Genomic DNA, 15,516 nt, shown 5'->3' on the forward strand with positions numbered 1-15,516 from the left:
GGCCACTCCAGACACGGCAGCTGGCAGGAACCCGCTGCCTCCCAGACCTCGGTCCAGACGCTGGGCATCCAGTGGGGCAGTGGCGGCAGAAGTCCCTGCCCTGGTAGGGCTCACGCTCTGGTGGGGGAAGCCCAGGGACAAATGCGCGAAACACGGGTGCCGGGAGTGACGGCACCAGAGACAGGAGCTGGGAGCAGGGAGGGCACCGGTCGTGAGGCAAGGCCCCCATGGAGACCGTATTTACGAAGAGACTGGAAGGAAGGGGGAGCCACGTGGGTCTGCGGGGGACAAGCGGTCCTGGCGGGGAAAGGGCCAGTGCAAAGGCCCTGGGGCAGGAATGCCAGTGCGGCCCAGGGGCGTGTCGAGGGCAAGGAGTAGGAGCCACGTGCAGACTGCCGTGCCCTGACTTCACACAGGACACGTCTCTCTGGCTGCTGCTGGAGAGCAGACGAGGGGCAGGGAGGCCTGTTACGAAGCTGTTCAGGCAATGCGGGCGGGAAGTGACGGTGGCTCGGCCCAGGTGGAGGTGCGGCTGGTGTGTAGTGCTCAGACCTGGAACTACCCACAGGTGAAGCCGACAGGACTGGACGCCCACGTCCACGAGGAAGGGGGTCAGTGGAGGCCCCGGAGGTCATTTACTGAGCAGAGGGAGACTGTGGGAGAAGCCGCCGGGCAGCGGGTCCTGAGGGTCTCTTTGGGCCCATCCACGTAGAGGGCTGATTAAGCACCCGGGGGGAGCCGGCCAAGAGGCGCCAGCTGGACACAGACGCTCGGGGCTCTGCTGTGGTACCGAAGCCACAGACTGGATGAGACCACCGGGGGGTGTGGATGGCAGTGCCCTCGGCCCACCCAGCGGAGCTGCTCAGAGGCTAGCCGCAGCCCCCTGGAGCTGCCTGGGGCTCACACCCGCTTCCTGAGCCTGGGATTCCAGATCGCTCTCCTGGGACCACCGGCCCAGAGGCATCTCCCAGCCAGCAGGTCAGACCTGCATCCCAGGCTCACTCTGCGGAAGGAGTGAGGACGACCCGGGACTCCAAGCACAGGTTCAAGACCCAGAGCAGCCACCCGCTTCCCCACGTGGCCTCGGACAAGTACCCAACCTCAGGCGGTAATGGAACTCTGAGTCCCTCCTCCCTCACTCCCCAGTCCTGGGGCATTTCCTTCCCAGAGTCCAGCCTCTTCCCCACACCCAGTGTCCAGGCGTGGCTGGGACCCTCACGGACGCTCTCGGAGGGTCTACCAGGGCCTGGGGCCGTCCTCCTCGCAGCCACCAGAGGGCGCTCTCCGAGCGTGGCCGGGTCGGCCCCCAGACCTTCAAGGCCACGGAACACATCCCAGCTCTCAGCGGGCGGGGGAGCCCTCAGCCGGACGCCCACGCCTCCCCCTTCGGAGGCCCCCAGGCCCACGCTCACTCGCACACTCCCCGGGCGTGGCTCATCCTACACGCACAGCCACGCACACGCACACCCAGTCTACGCGGGCGGGGCGTCGGCCGTCTCTGGCCCTGGAGGGCAGTGACACAGCAGGTGGCTAGCTGAGGCCCACAAGGTACCTGAGGCCTCAGGCTTCCCGCGGAGTCGCTTCCGTGCCTGGTGCCAAGCGGGCAGCTGTGGCACAAGACAGACTCCTTCCCCCAGCACCTGAGGCGGGGGGGGGGCCTTCGGAGAGAACGTCAGGTCCTGCGGGGCTGGGGGCCGGGCTGCAGATGACGGGCTGAGTGCCCCGCAGCCGCCCTGAAGCCCTAAAGCCGCAAGCCTGGGCAGCGGGCAAAGAGCGGGCACCGCTGCAGGAGCTGGAGCCGGCCTGCGGGCCCCACAGCCCGGGAGCCCCCGAGGGGAGAGCCCAGACTTGCCCTCGGACCCAGGGTCAGCAGAGCAGGGGAGGGATCCGGGTCCAGCCTGACACCCAGGAGGAACCGCGGCCCAGGCAGCCCAGGGGGTGGGGACGGTGGGGCGGACGGGGCCCCCGGGGACTCAGGAAGCTGACCCTCCCCAAAGCCGGGGGAGGGCCGGAAAAGTGGCTGTCAGGGCGGCTCTCGGCTTCGCCTCTGGAGGTCCCCTCCCCTCCTCGCTGAGCCCCCCACCAGGTGCCCACCCAAGGGGTCCCCTGACCAGGGCCGGGGCTTCCCAAAGCCCCCAAGGCCCGGGGAGCAGGGAAGGGAGGCTCCAGGCCTGGGCTCAACCCAAACCCGCCTCCCGGCCCGAGCGCGCACGGGGAGCGGCACGGCCTGCGGGGCGCGGGCCGGGCCGCGAGGCGCCTACCCCGCTCTGGCTGTTGCAGTGCCGCGTGCTGATGATGGCCCCTGCCTCCTCGATCATCTTCAGGATGGTCCCTCCGTGGACGTTGCCCAACACGTTGGCGTCGTCCGGCCGCATGATCCTGGGGGCAGGGAGAGAACCGGCGGGGTGAGCCTCGGGGAGGACGCTCCTTGTGAACAGCCGCGCCCCGGGGGAGGAGGTCGTCCAAAGGGCCCGATGGCTCCCAGGGAAGGAGAGAGACCCTCCCGCGTGTGTGCTCAGGGGGGGTGCTGGGCCGGCAGCCAGGAAAGGGGCTGCAGGGTCGTCTTTCCACCGGAGAGGGGAGGGCAGAGAAGGGGCCCGCCCTGCCCTGGGGCCACAGGCCCCCGGGCCGCCAGTGGGAGAACCCCTCCCCACCCCTGGCCGGGAAGGGGGGATGGCGGGGACCTCCCGCAAAGGCCGTGAGCGCGGCAGCAGGGCGGCCTGGCGGCAGGGTGCCCAGCACACCTGGTCCCCGGGCCGCCAACCACCAGCAGAGCTGAATGAGCACGAGGACACAGGCTTGGAAAATGGACAAATTCCCAGGCCCACCACCTCCATTAGGACTCCCGGAGGGGCTGGCCTTGCGTGGCCGCAGACGTTCTGAGAACTGGACACGCGTCACAGCATCCAGACCCCTCAGCAGGTGGACGCCCACTCGCTGCCTGCCCCCTGGGCTCTGACAGGGCACCCAAGGGAGCCAATTCCCTGGGATTGAGAGCTGGGAGATCCCCAAGTTCAGGGAAGCCTGAGATGCCACCCCATTTCCCCAAGAGGAAAAACCTCGCCCTTGCCATGGACAGCAGGGAAGCCCTGGGAAATCCCTGGAGTCCCAGCAAGCTGGCCTGGCGCTCCTACCCTGGGCAACCCCAGTGGGCCTGGCACTTTCCTAGACACCCGTCGGCTGATGAAATCTGCCCGCAGCAGCCTCAGGCCCCGGGACAGGTACCAGGCAATGAGCCAGCGTGCAGCTCCTGGGGGCCTGGCACCCCTGGGCCCATCCAGCCTGTTCCAGCCTGAAGGCCAGCGTGGCCCCCAAGGCCGGATCCCCACGCTCGGCCACAGAACTCCACTGCCCTCCGGGTCTGGCTCCTTTCAGACGCGGGGGCAAACCAGGCAGACTCAGAGATGGTTCCTGGCTCCCACTCTTACCAGCTGGGTCCCCTGAGCAAGCTGCCCGAGCCCTCCCTCCTCTGCTTTCTCGCCGCTGTAAAAGAGGAACAACAGCGCCACCGCATCTGACCGTGGGGAAGACTGGACCACCCGAGACAATGTGCCTGGCACGCAGTCAAGGATAGAAACGTTTACCAGCACCTCTTCCCTCTTCTCTAAGTGCCAGCCAACCGACCGCAGGAAGGCGGGAGGCTCCGAGGGCGAGCCGCAGCCGCCACCCTCTGCAGCAAACGAGCCCCGACAGCCTGGGCTGACTGACAGCCGTCTGCACCTGTCGCCCACCCCCAAAGTCACCCCTCCATCCTGGGGGGGCGGGCATTCAGGCCCCCTGCTTCTCGCCTGCATCGCTGGCTCAGAGCCAGCAGCCACAGTCACCCACGCAGCGGCCAGGGGAACCCCCAGAGCACAGGAAAGAAGCGTCACTTGGCTTCTCAAAGGTTCACTTGAAACGATTTTTGAATCAACTCAAAATAGATTAAAAACTTGAACACAAGACCCGAAACCATAAAACTCCTAGGAGAAGACAGGCCTTAGTGATGATTTTTTAGATTTGACACCAAAAACAAAGGCAACAGAAACAAAAATAAACAAGTGAGAGTACGTCAAACTAAAAGGCTTCTGCACAGCAAAGGAAGCCATCAGTAACGTGAAAAGATAACCTATAGGATGTGAGGAAACGTTTGTAAATCATTTATCTGATAAAGGATTAATATACAAAATACATAAAGAACTCATAAAACTCAACAGCGAAAAACAAGCGATCTTATTAAAAAATGGGCAGAAGATGTGAAGAGACATTTTGCCAAACAGGCACATGAAAAGATACTCAACACCATTAACCATCAGGGAAACACAAATCAAAACCACAACGGGGGCCTCCCTGGTGGTCCAGTGGTTAAGACTCTGCGCCTCCAATGCAGGGGTGCAGGTTTGATACCTGGCTGGGGATCTGAGATCCCACATGCTGTACAGTGCGGCCCAAAAATAACAACATTAAAAAAAAAGCCGCAATATCTGTTAGAATGGCTATTATCGAAGAGGCAAGAAACAAGTGTCGGGGAGGATGTGGAGAAAAAGGGAAAAAAACGTGTGCAGTCGATGGGGATGTGAATTGGTGCGGCCACTGTGGAAAAAAGCATGGAGGTCCCTCAAAAAATTAAGACGAGAACTACCGTACGATCCACCAATCCCACTTCTGGGCATTAATCTGAAGAAAATGAAATCACTATCTAGAAGAGACACCTGCACCCTCGTGTTCACCGCAGCGTTATTTACAGGAGCCGAGACACGGAACAGCGCAAGTGTCCGCTGACGGATGAATGGGTGAAGCAGACCTGCTGTGTGTGTGTGCACATAATTCAGCCACAAAAAAGAAGACAATTCTGCCATTTGCAACAACATGGCAATTACGCTACATGAAATAAGTCAGGCAGAGAAAGACAAAAACTAGATCATTTTACTTATATGTGGAATTTAAAAAGCCCTAACTCATAAAGAACAGAGTGGTGGTTGCCAGAGGCCAGGGGTGGGGAGGATGGGTTAAAATAGGTGAAGAGGGTTGAAAGGTACAAACCTTCAGTTACAAAATAAATCACGGGGCTGGGGGGGGGGTGCTTCGCTGGTGGCGCAGTGGTTGAGAATCTGCCTGCCAATGCAGGGGACACGGGTTTGATCCTTGGTCCAGGAAGATCCCACATGCCACAGAGCAATTAAACCCATGAGCCACAACGACTGAGCCCACGTGCCACAACTACTGAAGCCCATGTACCTAGAGCCCGTGCTCCACAACAAGAGAAGCCACCGCAATAAGAAGCCCGCGCACCACAACAAAGAGTAGCCCCCGCTCGTCACAACTAGAGAAAGCCCGCGTGCAGCAATGAAGACCCAACGCAGCCAAAAATAAAAGAAATAAAATAAATCAATTAATTAAAAAAAAACCCTTTAAAACCATGTCAAACTCTTTCCTCTGCACTCGTTTTCAGCTCAGTGAAGAGCCGACGGTCCATCTCTGCACCCAGGCACAGGATGCGGAGACGGGGTGGGGGCTCGGGTTCCAGGCGGGGGAGGACTGAAACGTTCAGACACCAGGAGAACCAGAGCCTGCCTCTGGCGGAGCCTGATTTATTTCTGGGGGTTTCACCTTCCCTGTCTGTAAAATGGGGCTGCACACACCAGGCTGGAGCAGAGTGATGCAGGGCCAGGAAGAGAAGTGCAGACAGGGGGCCCCAGGGCGCAGGAGGAAGTGCTTACATCCGGCAGGGCCCTGAGGAGGGAGGGACGGACAAGGAGGCAGCCTCTGAGACAGGGGGACAGGGGACAGCGCCTGCAGCCTGAGGCAGAGCCTGGAGCCACCATGCAACCCGGGGGGCACCCGGGGACCCCCGTACCATCAGCATCTCACGACCCCTGGGAGTACCTGGGCACTTAAGGGTAAATGCCACAAGCTCCAGACGGCATCCTCTCCAGCCCCTACCCGTCCTGGTCGCCCTGGGTCCCGCCCCAAGGACCGTCCTAACCCCCCAGGCCAGCAGGCCACCCAGGTTCACGGTGCAGACACAGACCTTCCCCCAGGACCTCATCCTGCCTCCAGTCTGCCGTTCCTGTTCCTGCAAACACAACGGGGCCAGAGCCCCGCTCACTCAACCCTTCCCTGTTCCTTCCTGACCCTGCACCTGCCCTCTCTCCCTCCCTCCTTCCCTCCAAAGAGCTCCGGCGCTGCTGGGCAGGGTCTTCCTCAACTCACCTTCCCCAGAGCTGCCCCCACACCTGTCACCTCCAGGCAGGAGTGTGAGGAACAAGGGTCACAAGAAAACATGTGTTTTTGTTTTCCCATTTTTAGTAAAGACATGAGTATGAAAAGTGCTTCACTTTCCTCTCCACTACTAAAAAAAGAAGACAGCCCCGTGGAGCAAATACGATGCCACGCGGCCCTGCCCGCTGGTCTCTGGTCTGGGAGGCGACGGGGCGGTGCTGGGCGCACACACAGGCCCAGGGCTGCAGCCCCTGACGGCAGGCCGGCTACGGCCGTGCGGGGGTTGAGTCCAGGATGCTGAAACTCTGGGTTTTCAAGAGAAGCTGGCAATCAGAGCCTGACGTGACATCTCCTGACATGTGACTGGTGGCGCCCAATGGAAATGTTTCAACCCCACGCAGGCCAGCTCCGGGGGGCAGAGCAGGTAGGGGGGCCTGACCCAGTCCTGGGGGAGACTCTGTGTGAACCATTCTCTCTCCCCCTTCTCTCTGCCCCTCTGCCCATGCCAACCAGCAGGTCCCTTGCTTCTTGGACTCCAGAAACTTCAGGGAAAGGCAGAAGCTTGGCCCAAGGAGCCCTCCTTGCGTCCCCACGCCCCATGTCCTCTCGGCTGGGCAGTGGCACTGACACTGCCCCCCGTGGCCAGGCCCACGCCCTGAGCATCCTCTCCACTGTCCTCCACTCTCCCCGCCCTCCCAGCAGTGGCATCTGGAATGTCATCGTGTCACCCACCGCCCCTTCTCTTCTATTCCAGCTACTCCCGCCCCAGACCGCAGGATGAGCCGGCCAGGGCTGGGGCCCACGGCTACCCGAAGCGGACACCACTGCCACCCTGCTCCCCTCCGAAGCAGACACTAAGCTGATGACAGGAGCTCGAAGGAAGCTGCACAAATCCGGGTCAAAGAGTCACTCCCAAAGGGGCAGCCACCCATCTGGACACCAGAAAAACTTTGCAGAGGAAGTGACACCTGGGCCAAGTCCTGGAGTGGGAGCGGGGCTGAGCCAGGGACAGGGGGCAGGGCGGAGGTTCCAAGAAGAGGGGGCATCTCAGGGGAAGGCCCCAGCGCGGGGGCGCCTGGTGGGCCCAGACAGAGACGACAAGCCCCCAAAGCTGGCCTGCGGCCCGTGGGGCGATGGGGGTGAAGGGGGAGCTGGAGGATGGAGCCAGGAGCTTGTCCCCCAGCCTGGGGCTGCGGACAGCATCTGGACTTGTCCTGGGGGAGGGAGGTACTGAGGCAGGTCTGGTGTGCGGGGAGTCCCTCGGAGGCTGGGGTGGAGGGGCTTCTACGTCTGCCTCGGGCGTCCCAGCCCTCACCCACCGCCTACGCGGCTGCCCCAGGAGTCACTCTCCCTAAGCAGGAGGCCACTCCCCTGCGCAGACCCTCCAGGGCCCCTTCTACAGCACCAAGATTCGACTCCGGGGACTGCCCCGCTGGTGCATCTGTCACGACCCCGCGCTTCCACGGCAGGGGGGCCAGGTTCCATCCTTGGGCGGGGAACTAAGATCCCGCATGAGGTGGCCAAAAAAACAAAAGACTCACCTCCCTCGCAAGGCCTCAGGGGTCTGGAACTTTCCTCGCCTGGTCCCAGTGTCCTGCAGGGCTCCAGGCTGCACCTGCGCAGACCAGTGGTGCTGGCCAGGCAGCCCTGGGCCTTCCGGCACCACCGGCACCGCCGGCGGGGGTGCTCATCGCCGACCGGGGAGCATCAGGGGACACAGCCTCCCGGAGGGCAAGCCGCATGATCGCTGTCTGTCCAAACGCCACGTGCACAGGCTGCCCTGAGCCAGCCACTCCACTGAGAGGAATTCGCCCTACAGGTGTTTCCACACATGCTTAAATCACGTGTGTTCGAGGTTACTCGCTGCAAAGCTGTTTATCACGCAAAGACTGGCCGCGTCCTAAACGTCCACAATAGGGGACTCGCTAGCTTCCCTCACACCCGCGCACACCAGCGTGCACAGCGCCGAGCAAGTGGAGGACCGGTCTTGGGCAGGCGCTGCTAGAGAAGAGGCAGGTGCAGGCTGACGGGGACCAGGGGGCGACACCTGCAGGCCCCGTGGAGACCATCCCCGGAGGGAGGCCAGGGAAACCGGAAGCTTCTGTCGCCCCTGAGAGGGGAACCAGCAGCTGGACTTGGGAGGGGAACTTTCCTGAGAGGCCTCTGTGCCTTTAGAGCTTAAAACCATGTCAATCGGGGCCTCCTAGGTGGTGCAGTGGTTGAGAATCCGCCTGCCAATGCAGGGGACACGGGGTCGACCCCTGCTCTAGGAGGAGCCCGCATGCCGCGGAGCAACTAAGCCTGTGCGCCGCAACTATTGAGCCCGTGTGCTGCAACTACTGAAGCCCATGTGCCTAGAGCCCGTGCTCCACAACAAGAGAAGCCACGGCAATGAGGAGCCCACGCACCACAACAAAGAGTAGCCCCCACTCTTCGCAACTACAAAGAAAGCCCGCGCACAGCAAAAAAAAAAAAAAGACCCAACACAGCCAATAAAATAAATAAATAAATAAATAAGTTTATTTAAAAAAAAATGTCAATCATGTCAAAGAAATCAATGGTCTTTAAAACTTCTGCAAAGTACAGCTTAAACACAGGTCCTCTGCAAGGCCTTCCCTGAACTCACATCAGGGCCACCGTCCCCTGGACAGGCGGCCCCAGACCCCCTGCCTGCTGGTCAGGGGGCAGGACAGAGGCAGGAGCACAGAGTGGGAGATGCCATGCCGGGAGCGGGGGCTGGCCACGGGACAGCCTGGGAGGCTGGAGCAGCCACCCGGTCCCTAACGGAGTCCTGTGTGTCCCGAGGGCCGGCCCTGTCCCTCTGCTCCCCGGGGGCTCCCCAAGGCCGAGCCAATGCAGGCCCCACACGGAGCCTTTGTACTGGGGTGAATAGGGTCCCCCAAAACGTCATGTCCACTCAGAACCTGTGAATGTGACCTCCTTCGGAAACAGGGTCTGTGCAAAGGATCAAGTTAAGATGAGGTTATCAGGGGCCCGTTCCTATGCCTGGAGTCCTTAGAAGAAGAGGGAAATTTGGACACACCCGGGGGAAAAGGCCGTATGACAGGGAAGCAGAGACTGCAGTGACGCTACGACAAGACGAGAAACACAGGAACAGCCAGCAGCCCCCAGACGCTGCAAGAGACAAGGAAGGCTCTTCCCCGAGAGCCTTCAGATCGTGGCCCTGCCAAGCCCTGTATTTGCGGCTTGTGGCCTCCAGACTGTGAAAACATACATACTTCTGTTGTTTTAAGACACCCAGTCGTGGTCGCCTGTTACAGCGACCCCAGGAAACGCGGGCAGGCGTTGCCCCGGCAGCCCCCGCCCCAGGGGACCTCAGCTCCACCCCTGAAAGGCCAGCAGGAAGTGGCCCGGGTGAGACCCTACGGCCTGCAGCCAGCTCCGGCCCTGCTCCCCAGCCCAGCCAGCCCAGGCCAGGGCCCCAGCGGCCTCGGTGGCCGCTCCACAGGGGGCTGACCCCTGCCCGCCCCCTCCCACAGCCCCCAACATGAGGCCAGCATCTCTGACTCTGACATGAAAATGTCACGCTAAAGTTAAAACACTGCCGTGTGAGTTCCATGGTAACGGGGGGGGGGGGCGAGGGGGTTGTTTCCTTCACCCACAGGTGAAAGCAGAAATGCCTGGAGTAGAAGGTGGTGGCACCAAGCCAGCCAGGCTTCCAGGACAGATAAAGTCCTCCCGGGGTTTCAGCCCGCACTGAAACACGGGAAGAACCACTGGGCCTGCCGCTGGGGTCCAGGAGGGGCCCCGCAGGGCAGCTGGATCTCAGGACGCCTCACAGACTGTGCCAGAAGCCCCCCAGACCTGTCCCTTCTGAACGAGGCTCCAACCGGAGAGGCAACGGCAGGTCAGGACAGAGACCCCCTTCCCTCGGAGCCACAGGGGCAGTCGAAGAGCTGCCTCGGCGGGAGTGCCCAGCAAGCAGGCTCCCAACGGGCGTCTGAAGGCTGCCAGGGAGGAGACGAGGAATGGGGCTGCCGTCCTGGCGGGAAAGGAGCTGCAGGCCCACCTCGGGGCAGGCACCTGCAAGGAGGACCAAGCGGGCCGGGGAGCTGGTTCACACCCAGCAGCCTCGGCTGTGGGGCCCTGAAGGTCAGGGTCAGGCACACGCGAACACCCCATCTTCCTACACGGACTCTGCCCAACAGAAGTCCAAGTGGCACTGCTCATCCTCTCCAATTTGCTGCCTGAGAAGGTTCCGGCAAAGCTCCTTCAACTCCTAAAGACCCCACGGCATCCCTTCGAAGAGGCGGAGGTGGAGAACCGGCTGGGCCACGAAAGAGGCCTGGACCCTCCCGGCCCCAGAGCAGGACAGCGGAGTGAACCGGGCCCATGGATCCCATGAAGCCAGCACACCCTGGCCCAACCACTGACACCCACTGGCAGGAGAAAGGGAAGCACCGGTGAGCAAGACGGCGGAGGAGCAGGTGCCCCCATCTGGGCGCTGGAGCGGCCCACCTGCTCCAGGCACCCGTGATCAGACCCCGGGAGCCCCGGGGGTCACCCAGAGCCCGGACTTCTGTCCCAGCTTTAGTTAACCGCCTAACAGCCACGGTCAGCAAGCACTGGGTGCCATGCGTGGGTGCCCTGGCTGCGTGAAGCCAGCCAGCCTGCGGGACACCGGGGCGAGTCCCCCTACCACCTGACCCCATCCACTGCAGTGGGTCCCGTGATGGGTGGTACCCGCTCAGCTGAGAAGCCGTGTGGGCTGGGATGTCCCAGGTCCAGAGAGAGGCGAGGGGAGCAGCTGCAGCTGCGGCACCCACCCTCCCCCACCGCAAGGACCATCCCCACTCCCCGCCAGGGCCACCCTGGCTTCCTGGCCTGCCCACTCTAACCAGGAAGAGGCCGCTTCACCAATCTGAGAAGTCTGCCAAAAGCCAGGTGTCACAGAAACCTCATTTTGTACATAATAACAGGGGAGGAGGAGATCTTGGAGCCCTTCTGCTGCTGTGCCCTGAGATTACGAGGCCACAGGTGCCCTCTCTGGAGGCCTCTGGGAGACCGTCAGCGAGGGCGAACGCCCACCCCTGTCAGCTCCCAGGTCTCAGCAGAGGCCAGGCCATGGATGGGGCTGGACCCAGAGCTTCCCGAAACACAGACAGAAGGGGGGATCACGAGCCAGAGTGCGTGAGCGGTCCCACGAGATGCAGAGCCGTTGCTCCCCAGCCTCAGCCCTCCTCGGGCCGACACCGCCATGCAGACCTTCCTCCCCACCCCCAGGGCCACCTCCAGGCCTTCCCTCTCCTGCGGAGGACTGCACTTCCACCTTCTCCCCAGCGCTGGGCGTGAGTGGCCCTGGGAGAGGTAGCCCAGGTCAGAGTGGCCCTGGGAGAGGAGGCTGTGGATGTGTCAGGCGTGTCACTCAGCCCCAGCGCCACCCCCACGCAGGGCCACCATCCCCCAGGCACCATCCTGGACGGCACAAATGAATGACACCACCCACTCGAGGTTGTCCTTCCTAAAACGTGTCATCCTGGCCTGGGCTCCTGGGCACCTGTCCAGCTGACATGTGAGGCAGACTTTGTTGTCAAAAGAGAAAGTTAGGACAGAGCCCTGATCGGGCTTAGCCAACACGGCCTGGGGCCTGGCACTGGGGCCCCATATCAAAGGCCAAGTGTTTCCACCTCCTTCCCAGAGGCCTTTCCTAAAATACGGATTAATTATTACTAAAAACACTAGTGCCCCCCCCCTTTATGCAAAAGAGACAACATTCCAGACTGATTAGCAGCACAGGAGGCTGGCACCCAGCCCTGGCAGGAAGCCCTCAGCTTAATGCCTGGAGCCGCTGGGGGAGGTAAGGGGCCCGCCCCCACCACACCCAAAATGTCGACCTGGAGGGGAAGTCAGGCTGAGTCTGGGTGGAAACCTTCCCCACAAGCCTTCCCCACCCGCTCGGCCTGACAGGTCCCGGCCAGGACCGCAGATCTCCCTCGGCCTGTCCGGCTGCCCTGAGAAGTGACCCACCTGCCGGGAGCCTCCTAGGTTATTCCTGTTGGGCAGGGCCAGGCCGTCCTGCTCACCGCTGTGCCCCGAGCCAGGCACCGAGCAAAAGGCCAAGAACACAAGGCCAACACTGAGCTGGCGCCTGGGAGAGGCAGAGTGGACAGCGGCCATCCCCTCCCCACCTGCCCCCGGGTCCTGGGTCCCCTCGGGTCAGCTGGGACCCTGGCGCACTGGCCAGCGGCCAGCTCCCTCCCCCGGGGCCCCCATGCCCAGAGACGCCTGGCCCCACTCCCCTCCTCTGGACCATAAGACCAAAAGCACCGCTTCACGGGCCGTTCAGGACGAGGACCACTGCAGCAGGCTCCGGATGCCACACGTGCAGGGTCGGGTCACGTCCGTCTACACCTTCGGTCGGAAAAAAGGCCCCAAGACCAGGGATGCCCACTCCAGCCACGGGGCGTCCCAGAGCCACATGTCTAGAGACATCCCAGTCCCTCCCGCCCTGGCACACAGGCCAGGGTCTCCCCCAGACACCCCACCCTAGCCAGCCACAGTTTACCCGCAGCTCCCAACTCACAGCTTGGCCTTCTCCCCAAGACAGGCCTCGTTGGAGCCCCTTCTCAAGGCCGTTAGGGGCACAGCTCGCCGGAGCAAGAGCATGGCCACCAGGGTCTCCACTGGTCCCTCCCATAGCTGCAGCCAGATGGGACTCAGAGATGGATCCTTGGACCTGAAGCTGCGCCCTTTGGACTTGGCCTGGTCCCCGCACGAAGGCATCGCTGCTTACCTAAGCAACACTGGCTCCCTGCTCCGCCTGGCATGCCAGGAACACCACCAGCCCCATCACTCCAAATACTGCATGCTCCATGACCTTTTCATTTTATTCACTTTATTTTTTAATTTTTTAATTTTTTGGCCATGCCGCCCAGCTTGCAGGATCTTAGTTCCCTGACCAGGGATTGAACCTGGGCTCTCGGCAATGAGAGCACCAAGTCCTAATTACTGGGCCGCCGGGGAATTCCCTCCATGACCTTTTAAAATCCCTTAAAATCACCAGAAATTGGAGCAGAAAGAGACGCTGGAAATCACCTGGTTCAAGCCCCAACTTCTACCCGTGAGGGAAGCAGGAGGGTGTCAGGCCCCCATCAGTCAGACCCAGATGACACCAGAGGTGCTGTCCCAGGAAGGAAGGCAGCCGGGAGAAAGGCAGCCCCCGGCACACTGTGAAGATCAACGACTGTCCTCTCCGCCAGGACACCAACCAGGTGATGCAGTGAACTTGATGCAGTAAAATGACCCCCATACCAACAAGAGAAGAGGGCACAATTTGCCACACCAGGTTCTAAGTTCTGGAAAGATCATTACAATACCACAAGACTGGCTGAAAGATGAAAAGGTCCTCAATGGAGCAAACGTGAATCCTGAAATCGACCAGCGCCTGGATAAGAATTTTCTAAATGGAAGTCAGCCAACAGAGTGGCGAAGATGTACACGGCATACCACGCTGAATCCAGAACCGTAAGACGTGGGAAAGTGAACCGAAATCCACGGCTGAGAAAATGCTATCTAGACAAACCACAGAAGTTAAGACTGAAACGAAGCACCACTAGAGGGAAGACAGTTTTCAGATTTGGAGGATGACCCACTCGGCAATAAGCAGGATCACTGACTTAAAACCTGGTCACAGAGATACAACCTCAACCCATGGAATCTGGGTTTTCTAAAAATTCGAGAAAAACAGGACTTTCCTCGTGGTCCAGTGGTTAAGAATCCACCTGCCAATGCAGGGGACACAGTTTGGTTCCTGGGCCGGGAAGATCCCACATGCCGCAGAGCAGCTGAGCCCGTGTGCCACAACGACTGAACCCGTGCTCCAGAGACCATGCGCCACAACAAGAGAAGCCACCGCAATGAGAAGCCCACGCACCACAATGAAGAGTAGCCCCCACTCACAGCTAGAGAAAGCCCATGTGCAGCAACGAAGACCCAATGCAGCCAATAAATTAAAAAATAAATAAATAAATTAGAGAAAAGCAGAATGGGGGGGGGGGGCGGGGTTGGGATCTGCAAGAAAGGACACCAAGTTGACTGTCCAAACCGCCAGCCGCAGCTCAGCCCTTTCAGTAAGGACTGGACCGGGCCACCACCGCCACGCCAGCCCCAGCCGTGAACAGACCTTTCCACAAAGAGGGGCCATTTGATGCCAGTTCAGCCTTATGAGTAAACAACCTTAAGGTGCTATTTCCCATCTATTAAATTAACCAAGAACCATTTTAAATGATAAAAGCAGATGTCTGGAGAGGTTCATAGCGACGTTGTTCGTAAAGGCCAAGGTGGAAACGACCCAGATGTCCATCAGGGATGAATGGACAACTGAAATGCAGCCCGTCGACACGAGGGACTGGTATTTGACCATAAAAAGGGATGAAGTGCTGATACACACAGATAAAAGAAGTCTCCTCTTACCGAGGTCTGGGCAAGTGGTTCCGGCTTCCACGTGAGCTGACTTGCATTTGACGCTCACTAGAACAGCCTGTGGCAGATCAAACACGCGTTGTGCATCTGCTTTAATCACTAAAGAAAAGGGCGCGTGACCAGAAGTAAAGAACGTCCACGTTAAAAATAAAGATTAAATGCCTCCCTTCCTGGGAGGCCAACGCGGGTCCTCCTTCGACGGTGTAAGACTCCCTTCCCAGGTGCCAAGGTCATCCTGACACGCTGTGAACGTGCTGGTCTGGGGTTTTGAAACCTTGAAGGAACGTCTCCCTGACTTGAGGCTCTTTGTTCTGACAAGACGTAAACCGGAGCTGAAAACCGTGCTTCTCCAGAGCAGACCCTCAGGGTTACCCGAGAGGCTGGCCTCCGGGCTACGGTCCTCAATTGGACTCAAATAAAACTCCTCCTATTCCTGTTATACTGTTTACTGATTATTCTCGTTGAAAACACTAAAACGTGGATGAGCCCTGAAAACACCAGGCCACGTGAAAGAAGCCAGACACACAAAAGACCACGTAGAGCATGAGTCCGTTTAATACAGAACATCCACAGGGACAGACAGTAGGCTGGTGGCTGCCAGGGGCCGGGTGAGGGGCTGGGGAGTGACTGCTAACGGGCAAGGGTTTATCTCCGGGGTGATGAAATGTTCTGGAGTTGAACAGTCGCGTGCACATACCTCAGAACACCAAACTGCACCCTCCAAAAGAGCAAGTGAACTTCACAGTATGTGAACTGCATCACGATACGGCTGTTTGAAAAACAAACCACTAGATGCCCGAAGCTGTGGGGAAACAGGCACGGCTCGCAGCCCCTGAGCTCGCTGTGCAGAGACGAGCCCAGGAAGGTGCTCCC

The 15,516-nt window shown here is 60.3% G+C and overlaps 1 protein-coding gene across 1 annotated transcript in view; it reads right to left on the minus strand.

Annotated features, from left to right (window-relative positions):
• ACOT7 (acyl-CoA thioesterase 7) overlaps window positions 1-15,516 on the minus strand; it is an 88,445-nt gene that overhangs the window by 57,844 nt on the left and 15,085 nt on the right. Inside the window, 1 exon segment of the mRNA XM_057745609.1 lies at window positions 2,262-2,379. Coding sequence (XP_057601592.1) covers window positions 2,262-2,379 — 118 coding nt within the window.

Source organism: Hippopotamus amphibius, chromosome 1 (assembly GCF_030028045.1).
Source record: "Hippopotamus amphibius kiboko isolate mHipAmp2 chromosome 1, mHipAmp2.hap2, whole genome shotgun sequence".
Taxonomy (NCBI): Eukaryota; Metazoa; Chordata; class Mammalia; order Artiodactyla; family Hippopotamidae; genus Hippopotamus; species Hippopotamus amphibius.